Here is a 24113-nt window from a genome sequence, read left to right on the forward strand (position 1 = left end):
AAAATGGAGTGGGCATGAGTTGCAGGAGGACCTACCAAACAGAACAGTGTAAATCTAAATATCAGATGATCACATAAATCAAAAACCTCCATGTGCAGCTTTTAAACAGCTAATCTTTGGCGGTTCAATACCAAAATGTCCAATTAAACCATTAACATATCCAATGTTATATAATACTATATAATAGGCTCAGACAAAAAATGAAAACAAATGTTTTCATCTACTTCAAAAATGCATAAGTCTAGAACAACGCACTAACATGCTCAGCCTTTCCTGAAAGACAGTTCCTCATTTCCCATTATTTTGCATTTGTATTTTCTGCTGCTCTTTGGCTGACCTGTAGAATGAAGGGTCAAGCAATTATCAACTGAAATGCCATTTTGTTGTGGGGACTTTGCCGCCTGACAAAGATGGAGTGAAGACCAGTTGCCTTCTGGTGTTTTATTAATAGTGTTCACCAATAAAAGGACCTGTGCTGCTGGGTAACATTAGTTGCTCTGTGTTAAATTACATCCTGTTTGATAATAATTACATCATGGTATTGGACAAAAATGGACCAGCTTCTCTGCATTTGAAATCAATACATATTTTTTGGGGGAAATAAAACAAGTAATCTCTCTAATCTTGCACCAGAAACGTAAATAAATTCATGTCAAGGTAACCCAGGCTAACGGCAGCCATCAACAGTCAGGTCTGCCAAACCAAGTTGACTTTGTTACGAGACACAGCTCATCTGGGCCGTGCGGGGCTCAGTACAAAATGCAGGAGGAGCAGATAATGGATAATCCAGTTACCCAACCAAGCATACACACCATTTATGAGAGTCCACGTCATGGGGTTATTTAGAACCCTAATTCATCCAATAAAGCATGTTTGGAGGCAGAATTAAATTAGTCTGAAAGCCCTTGGTACACGTGATATCACAAAAATCCATCACATTTCAAATGATTAAATAATGTATGATTTCATGATAGTGCGTGACAAACTGGGGCGCCAAGGCACGGTCACAAAGACATGACAAAGGACATTTTTCTTTCTAATGAGTCTGAATTAATTATTTCTAGATGATCTATATATTAACATTACCTTGATGTAAATCTACATACTGAACATGGTTCACATTAACATGTTTGTTAACAGAGGTTACAGTATTCAACCAATAAACAGCCTGTGCTAAAATTATTTTGCTAGTTTTCCTTTTAGGGCAATTATATTAATGTGAGCAGAGGAATACCATTTAAACTGCATACTTTAAGAAATTACAGTAAAGCGTACAGCCTAAAAACTCTAAAGTACAGTACTATGCAGTACATTTACAGTCTTTAATTAGATTTATGAACCCATAATTAAATAGAATCCATACTGTCAATCAGAAAATACAGTAAATCAGAAAAACACATCAATATCCCAAAAGTAAATGTTGAGTAAAATCATGAACAAAAATAACATTTTGCGTGCAATTGTTTCCACTCCCAACTTTATTTGTTTATACAGTAGCTAACACTGAATATATTTGATTAAGTTCAGAATAGAACTTAAGGTCTGAAAATGAAAATGACCATAAATTAAATATATGTTTTATCTGAGGTTAATCTCATGCAAATGACATTTTATTGACAGTTTAGATTAATGTTAAAATAAGGAGAATAAGTGTATGTAAACATCCTATGGGATATTAAAAGAGCAGTGTATTTGATAAATAAATGTTACCCATGCATAGACTACACAGTATGGCATAATCTCTCTGCATTCAGGAATCTCACCACTGCCTAGGTATGATAAATGGAGAAGAGCAAAGTAGCAAAAAACAATATGACAAGATAACTAGGGAAGATCATCATGGTATGGATTCTTAATAATGAAATGTGTTCATTACCATGCACATGATGAGGATTTGGCCATATTTGTAATTAGTGTTAAACCAAAAGAATAATCCACATCATATTTAGACTAAAGAAAGGCCTAACAGCAACCAGGATTTACTATTGCTATACGTCTCTGAAACATTTTCCCACATTTGGCGACATACTACGCAGCTCCTAAAATACCAGCAACAAGAAAGGCAAAATAGTGATTTGATACTTTGTGTGTTGGGATCACAAAAACTTAAAGGGAGTGTGTGTGAGAGAAGAAGTGATTGTTAGAAGAGCATTTTGAGGTATTTGAACCTGGAGTCTCTTTTCCACGTAGAGACAGGGGGAGGGAGGATAAGTGTCCTCTGTCCGTGTTATTGAGTGTCCGATGGTACAGGGGACATCCCAGAATCATTTGTGGAGTCCTGGGCATCGGCGGCCATGGGGGAAGATACTGTTTCGTAGATGAAACTGTAGAGAGTGACGTCGGGTCGAGGCGTTCGACAATTCTTGCACACCAAACTGGAGTACTGGTTCAAAAGCTTGTGCAGCCTCCCTGGAAGGGTAAAGGAGAGAGGTGAAGAGAGGGGGAGATAGAGAGAGACATAGGGGAGGGTGCAGGGGTCAAGAGGAGGAATATAGAGGGAGATAAAAACAGGGTTTAAGTGAAAGTTCTCTGAGTGTCAACGAGCAAACGAGAGGGACAGAAAATGCAACGGAAAGAAAGAAAAAACGAAGAAAAATGAAAGCTTGTTCAGGCTCATTTATAAAACACACGCACGTACACACGCACACCGGGCCGTGAGCTCTTTCTCTGTAGCCCCACTTTAGGAAATGGATGGCTAGAGGGGAATTTCTCTGAAAGGCTTCAATAAATGTCAGCAGAAGAAAAATGAAAAGGAGGGGGAGGGGAGAGGCTGGGGTCAGTTCAGGCGGTAATCCACTCTGCAGCTGAGGGTGAATGGATAGGCTGAGGAAAAAGGAAATGGCCCATAAGGTGGAATAACTTAACATTGAGATGGACTGGGTTCTGTTATTTATGCGTACTGTCCCTGTAATGACGGCAGCAAGGACAACCTCCGTGTGCTGTACGGGCCTCAGGAGCCTCCATTCCTTTTAATTATACAATTTAGTGTAAGAGCTCAATAGAAGAAGGGCGGACGGGAGTCTAAAAAAAAAAATGGTGTTTTGTGTGCGAGTCTTACCAACGTTGACTTGTCTCTCGGTGAGGAAAGAGTGTATTGCGTGAACATCTCTCATTAGCTGAGCGTCTCCGAATGTGAAGTAAGCCATGTCTCTCCCAGCCTCTGCCGCAGCCATCAACTGGATCAGCGCTGAAAAAGTGAGAAGGAGAATGCTAAAGGGGAGTCCAGGCAACAATAATATACCGTTTTAGCATCATTAGTATCCTTCCTTTTCACAACGAAATCATAAATGTGTAATTGAATGCTGTAAAATAGCTGAGGAAACTAAGTAATTGGTCAATAAGCTGGATGAGGTGCAGCTTTGGGCAACAAAGAACACGAGTGACAGGAGCAATTTGTATCAGAAGAGTAAATAATCCACCACTGTTAGCATAGCCTCATCAACGGCACTCAATCTTTTAGCCCTTGCAAATGAGGTCTTAAGCCGTTGAAATATTTAACAGAATGGATATTGATTCCAGATTTAAATACGCAGCACATACATCCTTTGCAAACGGTCCCTAATCTTTACAACATATATTGTAACAGCTCGTCTTATTTAACTACCACATCTCAAGTCAGCTGCGGGACTATAATGTAAAATACAGTTATCGCTAAAATTACCCGCTATGCTAATTTCAGGGGTAATGGGCGGGAGTCCCCAGAAGCTAATATTATCCTTTGGGACTTTTTCAAGTCCAGTGGATCTGTTCATTAAAGAATGTACACAAACATACCCATGTAGCTCCAATAACATTTGCATACAAATTGCAGGATATTTATGTGGAGATGTGGCTTTGAGGACAGCAGTCTTCATGGATGAACAACATTACAGTTATTGAATTATGTTAGGATATTGACCAGGAACCCAACTGCGGAATTTCTGCAGTGTGGCGCACTGGAGGGGACAGTAAGGGGGCCCCTTCATATGAAGAGTGATGTTGTGTAAACCCACAGAGACCTGCATCAGCCTGGATTTATGGTGTCCCTTTCCTGTAATCAATTGCCCTTTTAATGGAAAACATAAATATCTGTCAGCTGATCAATAAAGGGAGGGAAGGGACGGCTGAGTGTCACCCTGGGAGAGCTACTAATTGACCAGAGGAGTTTGGGAGAGACCAACATCTGTGGCACAGTGTCCATAAGCAGGACTGCTGGTTGTCCTTCAGCAGGAGCTTCAATGGCTGGAACAAAGACTAAAGATGAATGGTTGACCCTGTCTGACCTATTTAACTATTGTTTAATATAAGCAATCTTATGTATCTGCTGACCTATAACATAAGTACAATTTCAGCTTTCATATATGAACATGTTTTGAATCCTTCACACTTCTTGCTATACACACAATAATTAAATTTGCCCTATTTGAATCCATGTTTGTAGTTTTGCCAACGATACCTTTGAGCCGGGTGTCTCCACCAAAAGCTCCACAACCCCAGTTTCCTGTGGCCACTGCAGAGAGGTGCTTGCCGTTGTTTCTGAAGAATCCACAGTACGCCTGGGATAAAAGCACAGGGAGTAAGAGGAATGAAAGAAGATGAATTTTATACAGTGAATATTGTATTATAACAGAGACTTTTATAATGTTTTACTAGGATATCTTGAAGGCTACCAAAAGCAAAAGTAACCCTGTTTAGATGTATGCATCAACTTGAACTACAAGCAACACATGCAGTGTTTCCCTAATTGTCTTGGAGGGGCGCTGCGCCCCGCCAACGGAGCCCCGCGCCCCCCCTGAAATTCTAGGTGTTTAAAAAAAAGAAAGAATTATAATTCTTTTTTTATTAATTCTTTTTATTTTTTAATATATATAGCACCAAATTGCAACTAATCTATATCTACTGTCACTTTTCACATTGAACATGTGCTCTTTTATTAAATAAACTAAACACTTTCATTTTAAGTTGTGAGTTTAGTGTTTTTGACCCTAAGAAACACTGATGCATTAATCAATAACAATAATCCACAGCTCCTCTCTCTGCTCCAGAGGATTTGAAAATATATATATCCCAATGCCGCCACCGCCCACCCGCTTAGGCAGCACCCCCCCAAAGCAGTAAACCTAGGGGAAACACTGAAATATATATTATTATTGTGAAAAATACCGAAAGGTTCAGGTCTATCCCATCTGTCACATACTGACAACAATATATTTTTCCAAGATACAAAGTAGTACAAAAGTATGCAGAGTTTAAATTGTATTTCATAGCTTTATGTGTCCTTTCACAAAGACATTTATGGTTGAGGAACGTTAAATATTGTTTGTTACCAACTAGATTCCCATATAATCTAATCACTGTCCAGACAAGGACATCAGTCCCTCTCGTACCTTGTTGAGTTCTCTGGTCATCTTCTCGGGAAGAAACTGCTCCAGGAAGTGTCTGAATTTCAGAGCATCAATGGCCACAATCTCTGTACATCGTCTCTGCCAGTCATCCCTTAAAATAGAATAAAAGCAATTACAGATTTGATTGATAATGACTTGAGAACGACCTCCCATCAGTCATCGAAACGTTTATGACTATATTAAAGATTATTTAAAATATTAGCAGTACTGTGTTAGGAATAAATACCTGGCAGTCTCATCCATGTGGTTGGCCTTCCATCTGTAACTCTCAGCATAGCCAGAATATTCACTGTACTGTTCAGTGCCTGCAGAACAGGAAAGACAATCAAGAAAATTAAACACTATTTAGTTTAGACTATTCACTATTTAGCAGTCAGAGCACACAGTAGAGCTAAATCTGTTTCAGCGACTTAATTCTTAAATCACATTTAGTGCTCTCTATGCTCCCCATGTGAGTACACAGTACCAGCTTGTATTGGATTGTCATAAATAAAAAAAACATTGATTTAAAAAGTAATCCGCTTTGGGTTTTGAAATGAAAAGCTTTCAGCCATAATAGGAAGAAGTGGTTAGAACAGAAGAAACTAACCTTGGCATCAATCTCAAAATGCTTGTAAAATATAAAAAAAAACCTCTCGATCATTCATGAACTGACAACGCATCTCTTATGAGGAAGATAGCCTTTTATCATGTCTACTGATATGTGCTTCAGCGTTAGAGAACGAAAGATTTCATCATTACAAATACAGCTGTGCTCAGTTCTAAAACTTATGCCTGTAAAAGCTCCATACATTATGCATTAAATATGATGTAACTTCACTGCACTTCAGTGGAGAGCAGGTGTTAAACACGTGCTTGATATACCCTAAGAGGTTCAACTGTATGTACTAGCAGAGTTTTGTATGCTACTTGAAGAAATGATCAAAACTATTTAAAAAGGAATTCTCAATGTCGTTCTTTAGAAGTATCTCTTGAAGAAGCAGTAATTAAACGTTGCTTTTACCTTCGCATAAATGGCTTCATTTCATTTCGAGCATGCACCATCTGCCAAAACTTGAAGTCAAAGCCTGAAGGACGATTTTTTTTTTTTGCGCCTTTACAAAGTGTGACTTAAGCTAATGGCTTGCACTTGAGCCAGGGTATAACCCTACAATGACAGTGCAATTGGGCAAAAAAGAATGATGTGTCTCGGTAAAGCTTTGGCTGAGCGAACCAAAAGAAAATGTCTCCAGTCAAATGAAGTACTTTCTACAACGCTAGCGACTCCTATCGTCAAACAACAGGCTGCCCATATCACTTTCACAATCAACAGAGCTGTCCTCCTCCTCCTCCTCATCCTCCTCCACCTCCTCCTTCACCTTCATCATATCTATCCTGGCAACCGCCCATTAAAGCCTCCTGGCATTCAGGCTTCCATCACCTGATTACATTGTGGGCCTTTACCACCCCATTCGAAAACGCCTATGTACGCAAACCGATCTGACGCACAAGACCCAAAAGCACAGGAAGACCCATGTTCAGACACCTCTTAAGACAAAGAAATATGATTAACTCAACAGGAGAGGAGAAAGGAGAAGAAGAAGAAGAAGAAGAAGAAAGAAAGATATAAAGAGTCCAGAAATGGAGCCTAGACTTTAAGAGCAAACACTTAATGCGTGCAAGGAATATTCTGCAAGGTTTCAATGAATCTGTGGCGTAACTGGCCCATTCCATTAGTGGAGCGATGACCTTAGTTGGGCAATAAATTCCTTTCTGTCCAAATGTAATAAAGTTAAGTGGTGAGGAGGAGGAGGGAAAGAGGGAGGGAGGCAGAATGATGTCTGGCAGGGAGGGGGACGGACTATCCACTGAAGGTGACTTGGAAGAGATGGGAGTTTCAAAGAAGACAACATGGCGCCATACGAAAGAGACGACCAATAACGCCACATTGGCTCTTCTGTTTCTCTACCACTCTGCTCTTCCAACCTACAAGCAACACACAGCCATTTTTGTTTGAGTTTCTGCAGGCTTCGCCGAGTTATAAATCATGGCCTCATGTCAAACGGATGGATTCCTCAAACCGGCTCATGATGCCTCTTGTGTCACCAATGGCAAATCTGAAGGCTCCTTTTAACGTCCTCGCGAAATACAGGCACCAAAGCAGGACAAGTGATTGTTTAATATTTATTTGCAAAGCCAGATAAAGTGGCAATAAAAACAAATATGATAAGATCATATTTATGATCTCTTTCGTAATGGTGAGTAGGCAATGAGATGAAACGTCTTCATGCTCTACGATGACACTGCAAACACAATGGAGGTACATTTAAATCAACAAAGTATTTCATTGAATCGACTTACCGGTATATATGTTTATATTTTAGTTATTGGTCACTAAGTGCATAAGGGGTACCAGTAATAAATCTGTGCCTCTGTGATTTTAATCCTTGCTTGCCCTTACTTTGACCAGAGGTGGGCGAGGTACATCTGAGAGGGTGCAACTCTTAAAGGTTGACCCAAGCAGAGTGAGTTGGAAGTTGAAAAATAGAGCAATTCTGCTGATGAGAAATGAAGGATAACTGGGGAGTCCCAAGTGAATCAATGCAATGGATTTTCCATTTCAACTCGGTAGAAAGAAAGAAAACAAAACGTACACCTCATTCAGAGTTGTTTGTGTTGTAGCACAATACACCTGGGCCTATTGGTTCTGTATAGATTGAACCAATGTTTACTTCCTGCTTGTGATTAGAAAAAGTATTTGCACAGTATGTATGGACGCTAACCCTTATTCATTACTAGCGCTAGGTCGTGCTCTCTGAACAAAACACATTTGTTTTCTATAAATAACTATACACACACACGATGCTAATTGGGTGTGAAAAGCAGCAAAAAGAATACCTTGGCCGAAATGGCACACATCCTTGGCACAGAAAGTATTAAAACCTATACAGAACCTGTCCTATATCTAGTCTCTGTATAAGGACACATTACATTATACATGATTTTGCTCACAAACGGCCAAGAGATCAAAATAGGGTCGGGGTTGGACCTTTGATTAACTACTCATTACGTTCAGCTCCCTTTTCACTGAATCAGTTTAGTGTAAAGCCTAAAACACTGCAGACGCTCTCACTGATGCTCCATCTAAACTATTTCAGTGCTTTACTTTGGGTAGCTACTAGCTTCCATCCCAATGGGGGAAGTTCCCTGCATGATCTGGTATAACAGCCTCAGACTGGAAGGAGGTGCTGACTCTTAACCCACAAGTTCTTTTTATGCTGACACGTGACATCTCTGTAAATCTGCAGCCACAACTCTACTTTGGTTGACAATACATTTCGGTTTATCACATTCTTCAACCAACAGATAAGGTGAAGACAGGGAAACCACAAACAGATTGAGTCAAATAAAAATAAGCATACAGTAAAGTCAAGAGTCTTATACAGGCTGTAAATAAGGAACTGAGGGTTGAATATTATGCTTCTGTGTGACTGCGTACCTGTGATAATGAGGCATTCATTGAACTCCAAAGCTTCGGTGAAAAGGCGGGAGACAATGAGTTCAGGGTTGATGAGGAACCTGATCTCTTCCTGGACCAGTCCATGTCCGGTCACACCACCACCTACAAGCCTGTTTGCAAAGTCCACCTAATGAAATCATATAATTAGAAAATGAACGGAAGAAATGGCCAATTCCTCAGTTCAATTCACAACCAAACAAACCATTAACATATTGTCCTGTCTGTTCAATGCAGTTGAGAAGAACTGAGGTTTAGCTACTGTCACTTCCGTGATTTGAACAAATCACTTTATTAGAGGCTCCTTATTATCCGTCACCCACTGTGGACATTTAACACAGATACATGTCTGTGGATCGTTGCTCTGCTTCCTGCTTGTAAATAATCAAATCAGGAAATCGTAGCAAAACAACGTACATGAGATAGTTCAAATATCTATACAAATCTACATTGAATGTTGAGCAGGGATATGGGATACATGTATGACTATATCACAGGGAGAGAGGAAACACCCTTACAGGTTTGTATAAAGTAAGTCATTAACTTACCGTTAAAATGTGTATAATGTGATTTAAACTCATTGCAGATATATTCTAATCAGTGTTTGTGTCTGTCAAAAGTTGAACATACGGAACCCAAAGCCACAATATATCTGAGGTAATTTATAAAAAGTTATTCTAATAAATAGTTGCTTATGTGAAGGGTTTATGGGGAAAAAATATTAACGAATTAATATGTTATTTGATTTTTAGATCCTTGAACTCAGCACTGGCATGATGGCATTTCCAAAAGCAATTTGCATAATGACTAAACTATCTGTACTCAAATGAAACACATGTTTCTAATTTTCCCCACAAAGCCTAAAGAAAAAAAGGTATGCAGCACAGATATTTTCTCCCACCATCAAAACAATAACAACATCCCTGGTTTTAAAGAACTAGGCAATGTCGAAACAGTTTTAAATCAAATCTGGCCTTTGTTAGCACTAAGACTTTTCTATCCCTTGATATAAGATGTGTATGAATACAAAGTTCTCCCAAATGGAGTTTTGGCCATTTTAACCAAAACTATTGTGATGTGATACTGGAGCTTTTTGCCATGTAGGCCCACTCTCTGTTTTTGTGCCATGGATAAGAGGACAGTCAATTCAAACACAACGCTGCAATTCAAAAAGCCTGTCAGGGGTGAAGGTTCTGCTCACTGGCCCATAGCTACGTCAATCTGTGTGACAGTGAGTGTGTTTGTGTGTGCATGTGTGTGCATGTGTGTGCATGCGTGTATGTTGTCTAAAGTCCTCACCTCCTTCACTGGTTCACCCCTAACCTCACCCCCCTCACCCTTCAATCTCACCTCCTGACAGAATGACAGCCCACTCTGCCCTATCAAAACTCAACACACAGCCAGGGCGTTGGTAGCCATCAATCCGACTGCAGGACTCCTGGCCCACCGGGTCGCCCCCGTGAGAAGGCTTACTCTCGCCATCTTTCCCTCCCTGCGCTTCTTTCTCCCTCATCCCCCACCCCAGGGTCTTCTCCTCCACCCTTTCCTCTCTGAGTTACTCATGTGTATACATCAGCTGTCAGCTCAAGGAAAAAATGCACCAGCCCTCCTGAAACACTGGGGAGACGGTGTGAATCAATGCAGAAATATAAACAATAACCTTCCTGGATATGCACAGAAATCATACAACCGATTTTTATTTCCTGCTGGCGGTTGACATCTATTCAGACAAGCAGTCCCTGACTTTTGAAAGCTTAACATAAGGCATGGTGAGAGTCAGAGTCATGTCTGTGGTTTGACCAAACAAGTATAAAAACAGGCATGCTACATCAAGTCAGCCAACTCTTTTGACAGATTCTGGTGTTAGAAAAGGGAATGATTTCAAAATGAGAAAAAAAACATTCCTACCTGCAGCATCCCGTATCCATCATCCTCAATCGTCCCCTCACAAGTGATATGAAGGCGCTTCAGTTGAGTCTGGGAACTTGACAAAAAAGAGGATAACAAACTTCAATAACACAAAATACATTTCCAAATGTTAAAGGGATGAAGCCATAACATGATTCAGCAAAGAGTGTATGTACTAAAAGATATGTGGGCATTTTTACATTTTTGTTACAATTAAAATAAAGTGTCACTGTATATGAAAAACAAAACAAAATATGGCTTTCATTTGTAAAAACTAATTTCCTTTAATATGGATTGTGAGTGGAATAAAGAGTAATACCTCTCCCAGTTTGGAGGAGTGTTCAGTGCTTGTCTTTTGAATGTGACAAGACCCTTGGGCTCTTGAGAAAAAGAAAGACAATGTTCATCCAAACATTTTCATAAATTGAAAAACTTGGAGAGCAGTAAAGAAAAAAAAGACATCATTATTGCTTACTTGTCTCCGTTACTCTCCTGAAGTAACACAACAGAGTTTTTAATTTTTCTATTTTTCTGGGTGAAGAACCTTCAAATAACCTGAAAAAGAAAGCAAATGGGATTTTGAGAAGGATACTGACTTTTGTACATCTCAAATAACAACTCTTGACTTTATCATGTAAAATAAAAATGTAATGTGTTTGAGTAGATGAGACATGAATGTTTCTCTCAGTCATTATCTCTAGCTCAATGCACAACATGTCATAAGTGAGGTCAAGCTTTTAAACTGGCACGATGTCTCTACCATCTACCTCCATCCTTCACACAATGACACTGCCTGAGGCCATGTTTCAGTTCTTTAGTTACCATAAAACGAGGGTGGACAGAGGAAGGGGAAAAGAGAGAGAGAGGGAGAGAGAGAGCACAGCTTAAAACCACCCCATACTGGTGCTCTCCGTCCATTAAAAAAGGGACCTAAGCTGATGACTAATCACAGTTCAGCATTCATCTTTCCCTCCCCCTTCTGCCAAGATCCGTTAAGAAAGGAAAACAGAGGGGTCAAATAAACTGAAAAAGTAATATACTAAAAGGCCTGTAGTGAGGGAAAACATGACATTTACTAGGCAATCACTGCACTGCTGTGTTTCCTTCTATTTCCTTATACAGCTCTGCAAAGTCCCCCCCCCACCCCATTTCCGTCAGTCTCAATTTGGCTACAACCCTATGAGATAGTGTAAGAGAAACTGTGGTGGAAGGTGGATGAGAGTGAAATCTCTAGAATAACCAAAAATCGCATCTCTCTATAAGAGAGAAAGGCATCTAACTACAAAGGATTCAGTCATATATATCCAGTGTCATAAAGGACACCAGGAGACAACATTTCTGACAGTTCGACCATTACCATAAGGGTTTTTCTAGCAAATGGGGTAGGCCATCTAGTGGTCAGAATCAAAAGCAAAGGATTTATTTCTTAAAAACAAGCTTTCATTCTTGGCTAAACTGTTCAACAGGCTCATGTGATTTTCTTCTCATACAGAGGAAAACATAAGCTAAATAGATAAGCCCGCCCTCTTTCCTCTAACTCAAATCTATCCATCACTTAACGAAGGACAAACCTTGACAGTTGTGCCAAAACAGCAATCAGCAGATTGCTTGCTGCTCTGCTTGTCCAAGACAGAGCGCTACTGTTGCCGATAAGCAAAGTGACGGACACTCCCTCAATTACAGGGGGGGGAAAGGGAGGGCCATTAACGATCCAGAGCCCGTTTTAGACTGCAGTGGTTGTCTTGTCTTTTCTCATCTTCTCAGAAACACCACGACTTTTTCCCCTCTTGCCCTTTCCTGTATTTCACAGTCGGCAGAAATGCTGATAGTGAAGGCAGCCATGTGCTGGCATGGCTCTGAAGCAGCCAGCCCCACATCAGGAATCAATGCTTATATTATTACAGATGCCTCTTCACTTAGCCTGCCACTACGGTTGATGTGGAGGCAGACATCATGCTCCCATACAGATGACTGATTGTGAAAGTACGATTAAGGTTCAGATCAAAAAAGAGGGAGTTTAAGGGGGGAACGTGGAACCGATCCCACATAATCAATCTGACCATCCCTTCATAAAATAAAGCAGCCCGAAACCCATGGGAGAGCAGATGGCTAATTAGACTCTGGATATCAGTTAGGACCAATGCAGATTGCAGGGAATATTAAACTGATACGATTTTGTTATGTTTCAAAGAGTATAAGTACCATCATAATAAGGTATTGAAAAGACTGACATCTGTAGTATGTCAAACAAAAAAACATGAAGTGATTACACATCGAGTGCGACTGGGAGTACGGTCGTCTTTCAACCAGAAGGTTGAGGGTTCGATTCCCAGCCCATGCAGTCAAAATGTCGATGTATCCTTGGGCAAGATACTTTCTCAAGTTGTTCCTGATGGCATGGCCAGTGGTTCGTGAATGTGTATGAATGTTAGCTTCCAAAGAGCAAGTGGTACTGCTCTGCATGAATGAGGTGTGAATGGGTGAATGACTCGTAGTATGTAAAGCGCTTTGAGGGGTCGAAAAGACCTGATAAAGTACAGTCCATTTCCCATTACCATTTACACTAATGCCTTAGAACTAATGAGGAAAGAAATACAGGGAAACTGAGTTGACCTACAGACCAGAACTTATTTTACTAGAGATGGCAACACCATCTCATTCCTATCAACTTTGTTACCATCATCTGCTGCTCATATCAAGTGTCTTGAGCTGCAAAATAAGACAAACAACATAAATGAAGTGGTTCCTCGACAGAGAACAAGCTAAGACAGAGTTAAGACTTAAAGACTGTGAAAACTGACATAACAAACTGCCTGGGGGCAATATTGCCACACCCTCTGCTGCCGCCTGCACACGCTACAACAGTTAAGGCAGAGGTTGTGTACTCTACAGTTTGGGCCTGACACCACTCATGCATCACCTCCCTCTGTTGCAAATGATGTGACTCCTCCAAATTATGAGAATCCAGAGACAGATAGGCAGGTGTGCCCTTTCAAATAAAAGTACATCAATACAATTTGTTTCAATTAGCCATCCCAGGCTTTTCCAAACAGACCACTGGTTCCAAGTAGGAAGAAACAGAGAACACCAATTTAACACTCCTACTCTGGACCTCCCACCCAAACAAAAACACACAACAGCAAGGTGGAGCTCAAAGGGCTTCTGCCCACGATCCACCTTCAAGGCCTGAAGTGACGGGCAGTTACAGCACACAACGTAATCTTACAATCAGGAACATCAAAAAAGATATTACAAGCTTTAACTGCGTTTAATGGCCAGATCCAATCAGTTCATCTTGTAATGAATCACTGTTTTGAAAGAAACATTGATGTTAGGATATGTGAACTTAATGGACACAGAATAAGTTGAACCTAAGCAATGGAATTAATCTAATAAAAATGTTTTCGAGGCAGTAGTGCCCCCTTATGGAAATCAGTTTCCTCTGAATGGTAGGTGTGTGCTAATTAATTGAAATTCTACCAGTTTGTAAAAGATTATTGTAATTAACTCAAAAATAATACTAATTTTCAATATATTTGACGCCAACTTATTGGTTAAAACACTGTTGTAAACATATCGAGAGATCCTGAACCTGTTAATCAAATAAGCGCATAATTATACTAATGACTCCAATCGTGTTCGTGTCCAACAACATTGCACCCTTCTTGTTGAAGCATACAGACCAATAAGGCAACATTTAGGATCAATATCTGAGTCTCAGATCTATTCAGTCTTCTGTTTAGAGTAATGAATTACCCAGAGTCTGCAAAGGCTCATGGGACGACTGCAGCTCACTAAATTACCCTTGTGAGTTGCTGTCCCTTCATTCTCTTTTTGCCTGGGTTGGTGTGCATTTACCTGTAAAAGTTGATCTCAGGATAATTGCAGTACTCCGACTTGCGGGAGTTGCGTCGGGGGAATGTGCAGAAGAAAGCGTTGGCAAGCAGACAGGCTATTTGCTCCTGAGACAGAGTCAGGGAGTGGTTTGTCCCGGACTTCAGCAAGGGAATTGGCTAGGAGGTAAAAGAGAGAGAGAAAAAGTGAAACAGAGAACAAACCTGAGATCATAATGGGAAACGTTAGGACAAGGAGGGATGCATAAGAAACACATAAGAAACACACAAGGTTACGTGGGTGCACTACTGCGGGTCTGATGGCTAATGGGGCTGGATAATTAGTTTAGCAATCTAGCAAGCAGAGGAGACAAGGAGAGTTCCATTAGGTAAATGGGTGATAGTAATTAAGGTCCTGGTTTTCTTGCCCTCCCCGAGGTTCGTTCAGTCAGACACACGGGGCCAATCCATCTTCACTGATTAGGGCTAAAGAGCCTCCCAAGGCTGCCCAGTTAGCAGATCAATACAGGCTCTAATAACTCACACATAAACATTAGCCTTGACGCTTAATACTGCTATACAAAGCGGAGAGTCAGAAAGCTTCATTATCCAACCGCTCCAGATGATTCTGAGGTGAAAACTAGAAGAAATTCCTCCTTCGGTTAAACCTGAGCAGTGCTGACATTCTGCCTCTGGTTTCTGTCTCCAGTAACAGCCACAGGGATTTTCCTAACATGCCCACCCAGAGTGGGAGCTGAATTAGGTTTATTTGATTTAACAGAGGCCCCGAGTAGATAACTGAATTACAAAAATATAGATGTTAGGATTTGTTTGCCTTTGCTATAATTGACGACAGAGAATGAAGATGAAGACAAACGGGGATGACATTTAAAATATCTGTGACATAGATCAGCACCATTTATTTAATGTGAATAGAAAAAAAGAGGGAGTGTCCCGTATCTGAAAACATATTGCTCGGAGGTAGACGAAGAGCTAGTGTGGAAGATAGAAAGAAATAGACTACATTTTACATTTCAGAAGAGGGATTTTCTCAAGCGAACAGGCATGACACATCAGATGGATGTCTGAAAGTTAGGCTGACCTCTCCTCTCGCAGCGCTCTCTTTTTAATGAAGCAGTTCTTGATGTGGACCAAAAGGGGTATTCATTATCTAGCAGTTGTAAATCATGAGGCAATCGTGTTTAACATCCGTCATGTAATACTTTGCCTCTCCTCTCCCTTTACACTGTTGATCATTTTGTAAACCCACTGAATATGGCCTCCAGTAAAACCCCTTAACATGAACACCTCTTACTCTTACCAATGTGCAGAGGACAGGAGCACTGAGAGCAAGGTCCACCATGGCTGGCAGGGTGGTCTCAAACAGGTGCTCCAACTCAGACTGCTCGAGACACTGGAGGAGAAAAAACAGAAACACACAGGCAGATGTTTTGTTAAATGGGATATCTCTGCAGAGCTGAGTGCATAGTTAGGCAGGTAGTAACTCAGAGCCAGCAGTCAGAGTGACGGATTAGATCTGAAGTGACACACCAGCTTTACCCACCACTCATTTTTCCAGACAAAATTCTAAGTCATAATTGTGTTTTTTTACACAGTTAATGTCTTGCTATCAAATTGTCAGTTGCCTCTTTTCCCCCCCAGCAAACATACAGATAACCATAGTGAGACACACAATAATAATAGTAATACTAACAACAAACACGAAAACATGGTATATTTTTACATTGTTAGTTATTCCCGTCCAAATACTGCGTGTTTTGTTTCGTCAGTGTTTCTCATTTCTTTTATACATGTTGCTTCAGAGATTATGTTGTACACATAGTTTCACAATAAATAATCCTTTCACAGTTTTCAAACATTGATTTCATCGGTCATCTCATACTGGAAACAGATACAAATATAAAAGCCCTACATGCACATTTTTTGTTTAATAAGTGCAATCATTTATTTTAGAGTTATGAATTGTCTGAGTAATAACATTACTAAACTCTATGTATATTGCACTTTTCAAAAACAAGCTTACAAAGTTCTTCACAGGCATAAAAAGAGAAAACAAGAGATAAATAAAAGACAATAAAGAAAAAACTGATTTTTTTTTAAATAATGAAAAAGGGCCCTGAAAAACCTGAGGAACAGCCAACTGCTAGATGAAAGGTTTAAATGATGAAATAATTGTTTGACTGCGGGTCTGAGGTTGTAACCCAATACCATTAAACAATATCTGAGGAAAGATGCTCAATTTTCTCATCTCGAACAAGAAAACTCAGCGTCGGTGAGCTTTATTGTTTTTATAGGGTGAACTCCCACTCCTCAGATATCAATAGTCCCAACACTTCAGCGGGGAAGGAAGAAATAGAAATGCTGCAGAGCCGCTCACTACACAGCAACAAACCATCAACTTCAGCCTATGGCTTACCTCAGCATCCATCTGCAATTCCCTCTAATATAAACACCCAGTTATTCCATCATAGACCCAGATTTACAACGCAATCACTTATGAGTGTATTGGCTTCGAATGTCACTGTGATCAATCACTTGCCTTATACTATCAAGGTAAGCAGGGGAGCCTGCGCTGATTAAATGGACCTTCTGGAGCAAATGCAAATGACCATTTGTGGACAGAGTGGCAGGATGGCTTGGTTTTCAACAGGAAGTCTTTGGTGGTTCATTCTGCCGGGGGGCATTTATATAGCTGCAGAGCCGGTCTGACTAAATGCTGTCAGAAGTAATGAGCTGGCAGACATCATAAAGCGCTCCTGTGGGACTAATAGATGGTGGTTGGAGATGTGGCGGGAGGATGAAACTGGATCCTCCCCAAAGCAGCCGACCTCCATGGTGATACACAGTTAGGCTGCACACACCAACTTTCACATCAATATATTTGACAGACTAGAAGCAGGACTGTCATGATTTACTAAGGCAAAGGCTAATGATCGAATACAATCTGCCTTCCCCTCCGGTCCTTACAAGTTATTTTCATTTCCCGTCTTCATTTCACGTTTGTATTTAGATGCGGTAAAGAATGTTTTTCAATGCATTCAGGACAAACATTTCAATCATTTGTTAAATCCCTGTGTGAGAGAGATAGAAACAAAACAAATAATAAAGCACAGAGTGAGAGGGATAGTGTGCTTTTGTCTTACTCCTGAATGTGTGTGTACTATTGAAACATCAGCTGTACTCACTCCTGGACCTCTTTCCCGCTCAGCCCTCAGACATTTTTCAGAAAGTGACACAGTGACAGTTTCATTTGGCAGGGGAGAAACACTAAGACAATTTACAGACAAGCCCTAATTTGGATAACTCTTTTTTCCCCCCTATGGCTATTACACGTTGAGCGGAGTGTCAATCACCGGCTCTGGGGCAATGTGCCTCGTGACAATTACACCAGTGCTGCAAAAACGTTGCAACGGATTTAATTAGGTGGTCTTGGCTGAGGAGCACAACAGTTAGGATTTACACTCAGCACAAACTCGGGGAAAAGACAAGTAACATTTAAAAAAAATTAAAAAAGGATGAGCAGAGAAGCAGTGAAAATGATTGTGCCTGTTAGCTATCAAATGAGTTGCCCAAAGACTGGCTAAACAATTCAGTGTATGTGATTCTTCACTACATTAGTCTCTGTAGGAAAGATATATCACTTATGCATATTTACTGTGAATGGCAGCTGTTAATCATTCCTGCTCAATGTGTTGGCAGGGTGCTTTCAACGCTCCCTCATCCTGCATCCATTAACTGGTAGAAATGTAAATGATAGAAAGCTACCAGTAGGCATTTGGTATTGGTACACACAGGCATGTATTCATATTCCTTTCATTCATTTGCTAATTACAGCACATGTCTACTTTTTGAGTGCTATTCCCTTTTGATATTCAAACCTTTACTTGTAGTTCTCCTGCAAGCATCATCCTCTTTAGCTAAATGCCTCAGCAGGAATGAAATACGGGGAATACGGTGCTCAAGAGTCGTGAGCAGACCCGCTGACGAAATAGACTCCTGGAAGGGCGAGTGCTTTTACTGAGCATCCTTACAGATTTAATGGGACCTTTTAATTAAATTGGATTAAGCTATAAAAAAAAGGCTGAGTTGCCTATTGATCCACCGAGCTCTCTGCGTTACTCTCAGAAATGATTTCAGGGAGCAGAAAAAGAGACCACTTTGAAATGGTCTGGATTTAGCTGAGTAATCAAGGAGAAAGGGACGGACATCACGTTCAGATATTAATCTGGCTGGACCGTAACAAGTCTGAAACAATTATATAGCTCCATTAGAAAAAAGTACCTTGTTCTTAATGGCTCAAACCAAGACAACTTACAAAAGAGAAGGACACTACGAAATGCAGATTCCAAATTAGGCTTCTTTCAGAAATTGGTCTGCTCTGACTCCGTCTCGCTCCACTTGGAGTCACTTCACTTCAAAGTAAATACACTGCCGGTAGACGTGCAGTTAAACTAATCATGTGTCTACACGATTTTGGGAAAACAAATTCTACAAAAGGACTGGGACTGATTCTTCCCTTGGAAATGCTATATTGTTGTAAGAGTTGTAATAACTGTATGATAAGGAAAGAAATTGTTATCCCACATGGGAAGAAGTTTTTTTCTGACAACAGGTATGTAACTAGAGTCCCTAACTATCTTTGCAGAAAAATAATTGTTATGGAAAGAGAAGAAAAAAATAGACATTCCCCAGGTTCACCTGCAACAGCTGCTGCCGCCATGCTCGGTGCTCATCTGTCCTAACTGTGTGAAGCGTATTTGCTCCTAGGAGACTCCCAGGTACGAAACACACGGATGGACTCGCAGCCAAACAGAGGAGAGCGGGCTCCCGTTCCAATAGCAACTCTAGTTTAGTATCGTCTTTAACGTCATTCTTCATTAAGGTACCTTTTTAAGACTTATTTAAAATCATGTTAAGTTAAACAAAACCTCCAGAATATTTCACAGGGGCTACATTTCAGAGCGGTGATACACAATGAGCTGCATTTCACTGAAGAGGTGTTCATTTATACGTCAATTTTCTTAAAAGACACATATGAAAGCCTGTTTAATAGCAAATTATCAACTATAACAATGTTTTCCCACCTTCAGAATGTATTCTAATTCAATATGCTTCATGTTCAGCAAAGATGCATTTTATACAAATGTGTTGGCAATACATTATGATCAGCAGGCTGTAGGGAAACCTTTTTAATCCTCCCACTTATTGTTTTGTGTAAGAGACCCCGAAAAGCAGTTAACAGTCATGTTTTGAAAGCTTACCTCTGTGCAAAGAAGGTTGAGCGCAGTGAAGTCCCATTTCTTTACATGGGCTATGTTGTATCTCAATATAGCATCCTGTAAACGAGAAAAACTGTTCATTAGTCATATTTTATTCAGTTATTTATCCAAAGAAGAAACTATCTGGCAGAAATGACCAGCAGTTGTCAGGTTACAAGGCTTCTCTTAACACATGGTGAACATTTGTTGCAAAGTCTGCCACCATGTGGTTGTTAATGGAATAGATTCTGTATATGTATCCGTATCTGTATGTAACTCGTGAAATTGAAATAATAACATAGCACTTCTTCCATATAGTTTTGGTAAATGCACGTGCCTGTCCCTATTTAAATAAACATTAAATCAAATTAAAACAAAATTACAATTAAAACAAAGCCTACATATAAAAGATAGTTTTGAAATGATATTGTGTCCTCACTGTATTACTCTCCATCTACTATTCGTCTTTATGTCACCCATATCTCTCTCTGCAGTCACTTATCACTGCAGTGACTAAAGTTCAGCTTTAATAGAACACATAGTATGTGATCATGGAGAGTTGGAGGAGACAGAACAAAGGTGTGTGACTGCTGGAGCCAACGCTTCTACTTCTTATCAGATAATGAGGGATTAAATGCATAAGGAGGATGTTTGCCAACATATAGAGTGGCAAGGAGAGGCAGTTAGCCTCTTTCCTTACCTTTGGTGTTTCAGTGAAGACTTCAAAAGTATGGATAAAAGTAACTTAGCATATCAACCTGTTTAAGTGCAGACACAGAGGATGTTCAGCCTAACTCCGCAGCATCCAGCTCAGCACAGTTGTCTTACCCTCACATCCAGAGAGCTCTTGAACCCTCCATGTAAGGCAGTTTGGATCAGCTCCCACCGACTTTGGACACGAGCTCCACCCTACATGAGATAACAAATTACACTTGATTTGATTACAACATTCATCGAGTAGGTACACTGACTGGAATGTTTTAAAAACCCTGCACAGCTGTGATGGACATTAATACCTCAGCATCCATAGGAAACAGATTCTTCTCAGAGCAGGGCATCTTCACGGACACATCATCCCACACATCTTTGAACTTGCTGGGGTATGAAGCAGGGACCTCTCCCTCTCTGAGGAGATCCGTCTGAAACGGAAACAAAATGTAAGAGAAAAACAAAATATAAAAAAAAGTTTATATAAAAACACAAAAAATCTTCTCAATCTTATGGCGTTAAGGTTTAGGTTACTTTATTTGTACTTGTAGATAGATGCAGTTTGCAGTAGAAGTCGAGCTATCAATCATGAGATACACATTTCACAAACAAAGCAAGACAATTGATATATATATGATACTAATATGTACAGTTCTAATAATCACTAAAATAGAATGCATGAATATGAACATAGATATTGTAGATGTGAAATTAAGAGGTCAGTCACTTTGCCCTGTTAATTATTTCATTATTGTTTATGCAAACCTAAATGCATAAACAATGGTAATTTAAGTTTGACACTTGTTTTTACTTAAAATGATATGTACCTTTGCTGGCTGACTAAACAACTGACAATTAGGTGTCCGGATTTTAATGTAGAGATGTGATTTTCTTAAAACATTAATAAGAAATGCCAGCATTCTTGTGATATAAGAGGTAATGGAGAGAATCTAGCTTGGGTGGCAGTGATAGGTTGATAGTAAGGCACGAAGTAGCTACAGAGCCATGAGACAGTGTTCCTTTGGGACATGCAGTGGAGGACACAGTGTGATAGGAGCTTTACTGACAGGGAGCCCTGAGGGGATAATGGAGGAAGGTTTCACTCTCACTTCCATGTTTCCCTATCTTGTTATCTCTTATTAAAACACCAAATGCACACAATGACCAGTCAGACATGCATGTACTTATTTTATGACTGCAGTATTCTTCACAACATACCACAAACAAAGAACAAAGATAATACAAGTGGCTGTTTCCTCACCCTGATTGTGACTGTGTGGTCAGGTACTGCTTTTAGGTGAGACAGAGGGGGGGCACACTGGGGCATTCTGTTCAGCTCATCTATGGGTGTCCCCATCCATTGCTTGTCCATGTTTGGAAATGCCAATGACACACTGTGAATAACAAAAAGAGAACAGGTCAGTATACCACACACAATTAGTAAAGGACATTGTGAGCACAGCAGAGCGAGGACACAACAGGAAAGGTGATTCACTAATCAGAAAAATAAAAAAGGTAATAAATAGAAGTACCTTTCGGAAAGATCACCTGACTGGCTTTCAGCTAAATCCTGGCTCATGTCAGATGAGCCACTGTACTCGGCTATCTCAGCATCCTCAGTTCCAGTGGAAACCGGATTGGGGTTTTCCTTGACAGAACATTCAGAATCAGAGTCTTTGACACACTGCTGCGATTCTTTCACGGAGCTAGAGTCCTCTGCACAAGCACTGCCATCGTGAAGCTTCTCTGCAGAGCTGTCGACAAGCATGGTTTTACAGATAGGGCTATTTGGGCTCAGCATCTCAACATCACTTGGTGTACTGACACCTTTCATGGGACTACTACTAAGAGGGAGGGTGAGTTTTGGATTTGGTGAGTGTGCAGCAACACAGGTTGTTTTAACCGGGTGAGGACCAGGTGAGGTGGACCTCTTAGATTTCTGTTCATCACAACAGTGCGATTGAGTTGAGTGACACCCGCTGTCTACAGGGGTGGATTCATCGAGCCCACTTGCTGAGCCACAGTCCATTGAAGTCTGAGATGCTACGCCATCTTGCGAGTTCTCCATTTGTGCACAGTCTTTTGAAGTGTCAGTCTTTTGTGGTCCACAAAATAGTTCATCTTTTCCATCTGTTAAGTTTGTGTTTGGGACATCATTCTTAGGACCCTCTGGTTGGACTTCAGCAGTCACACTGCAGCAGGACAGAGAGATAACAAAGTGAGACAAGGTGAGACAAGGTCTTGGGTCTTTTTAGCAAACTCAATTTACAATATGTATACTAAATGATGCAACTTCCCTTTTCAAGAATTTAAAGTACATTCGGTGCATATCCATTTTCCTACTTAAAAACATACTTAGTGAAAATCATACAAGGCATTAGCATGTGTTCAGCCTAGAATGAAAAGCTTGAACACACATAGATCCTTATCTTAACTAATCCTTACCTTGTTTGAGAATCCATCCCTTCGTCCATATTCGACAGGTCAGACAAGACGAATTATAGATCTCAATAGCTGCTTGAGAAAGAAAATAACTCAGGTTGACAAGCTTTAGACATGCATGCAAAAACTAGGATATAGCTATATACTGCCAATTTTCAGGTCTAAACGAACCTCACATAGAGCCAAACAGTCTGGTTTCAGACGGAAGCTACACTTAAACCGTTGGTACGAACAGCAGGGAAAACTTAAGGCGGTGAGTTCGTTTGTGTGTTTGCTCCACTTTCTCAGGTTATGAGGAGAGTTGTTGTCCCACCTTTATATCTTAATCTCTGCGACCATTTAGCCTTTAGCCTAAATCTTCAGTTGTCTGACAGTCATTTTGTTTAAACGCTAAGAAAACACTGCTACAATTAGCTAGCTAACCAACCATAAACAACAGTATGCTTTCAACATAACCGTCACTGTTAAAAGTAGTTATTTGGCTATTATTGGTTTCTTTACAATGGATCTGGTTAGTATCTTACAACGTCGAAGCAAACAAATTTTACAGAACAAAAAAACAAGTCACCTTTAGCTAACTTAGCTTTGATTGGCTATAGATTAGCTGTAGTGCTAACGCAATTCAACCTGATCAAGCTAGCAGTAGTGGGTCCAGTAAAACAAAGAGATACAACTCACATGCATTCCGCTCCTTGTGTTAGAAGCTATACATAATTATGTATTTATTATAATCTCCAGCCACTTCTCCCGGACCACATAACACTCCAAATGTTTAGATCCGGTTTTTGGTTTACTTTCACTTCGTTGTTCCAGGCAGCTTCTGCACCTTTACGGCAGGAGCATCACGACCAATCAGGACATGTTTCATGGAGCAAGAGGCGGGATCACGAGTCGGTATCCTAGCAACTGGCTTTACCGTTAAGTAAATATTGATGTCATGTAGTAGAGAAAAGTAAGAACAAATAGCCACAATAGGTACAAATTAATTAGATTTGATTACTTTTGGGGTATCTATCTCTACACGTTGAGATTAATAATTTTTTACTGAGCATTTTTTTTTTGG

General features: G+C 40.2%; 1 protein-coding gene across 2 annotated transcripts; it reads right to left on the bottom strand.

Moving 5' to 3' along the window:
* Positions 1-1458: 1458 nt before the first annotated feature.
* LOC104960695 (poly(ADP-ribose) glycohydrolase-like) lies at positions 1459-23868 on the bottom strand. Of its 2 annotated transcripts, none has more exons than XM_010788848.1 (18): positions 23729-23868; positions 23054-23122; positions 22141-22800; positions 21870-22002; positions 20917-21039; positions 20729-20809; positions 19904-19978; positions 15943-16035; positions 14647-14801; positions 11264-11343; positions 11108-11168; positions 10789-10864; positions 8863-9010; positions 5611-5689; positions 5367-5475; positions 4436-4535; positions 3059-3187; positions 1459-2409 (listed from the first exon to the last, which is right to left on the bottom strand). In XM_010788848.1, the coding sequence occupies exons 2-18, from the start codon at positions 23080-23082 to the stop codon at positions 2228-2230; spliced, it is 2313 nt and encodes a 770-aa protein (XP_010787150.1). In that variant the 5' UTR covers positions 23083-23122; positions 23729-23868; the 3' UTR covers positions 1459-2227. The 2 variants fall into 2 exon arrangements, with proteins under 2 accessions (XP_010787150.1, XP_010787151.1); XM_010788849.1 differs by having other exon boundaries at positions 23054-23125.
* Between the last annotated feature and the right edge of the window lie 245 nt (positions 23869-24113).

The sequence above is a fragment of the Notothenia coriiceps genome, unplaced genomic scaffold (genome assembly GCF_000735185.1).
Source record: "Notothenia coriiceps isolate Sejong01 unplaced genomic scaffold, NC01 NC01_scaffold00032186, whole genome shotgun sequence".
NCBI lineage: Eukaryota > Metazoa > Chordata > Actinopteri > Perciformes > Nototheniidae > Notothenia > Notothenia coriiceps.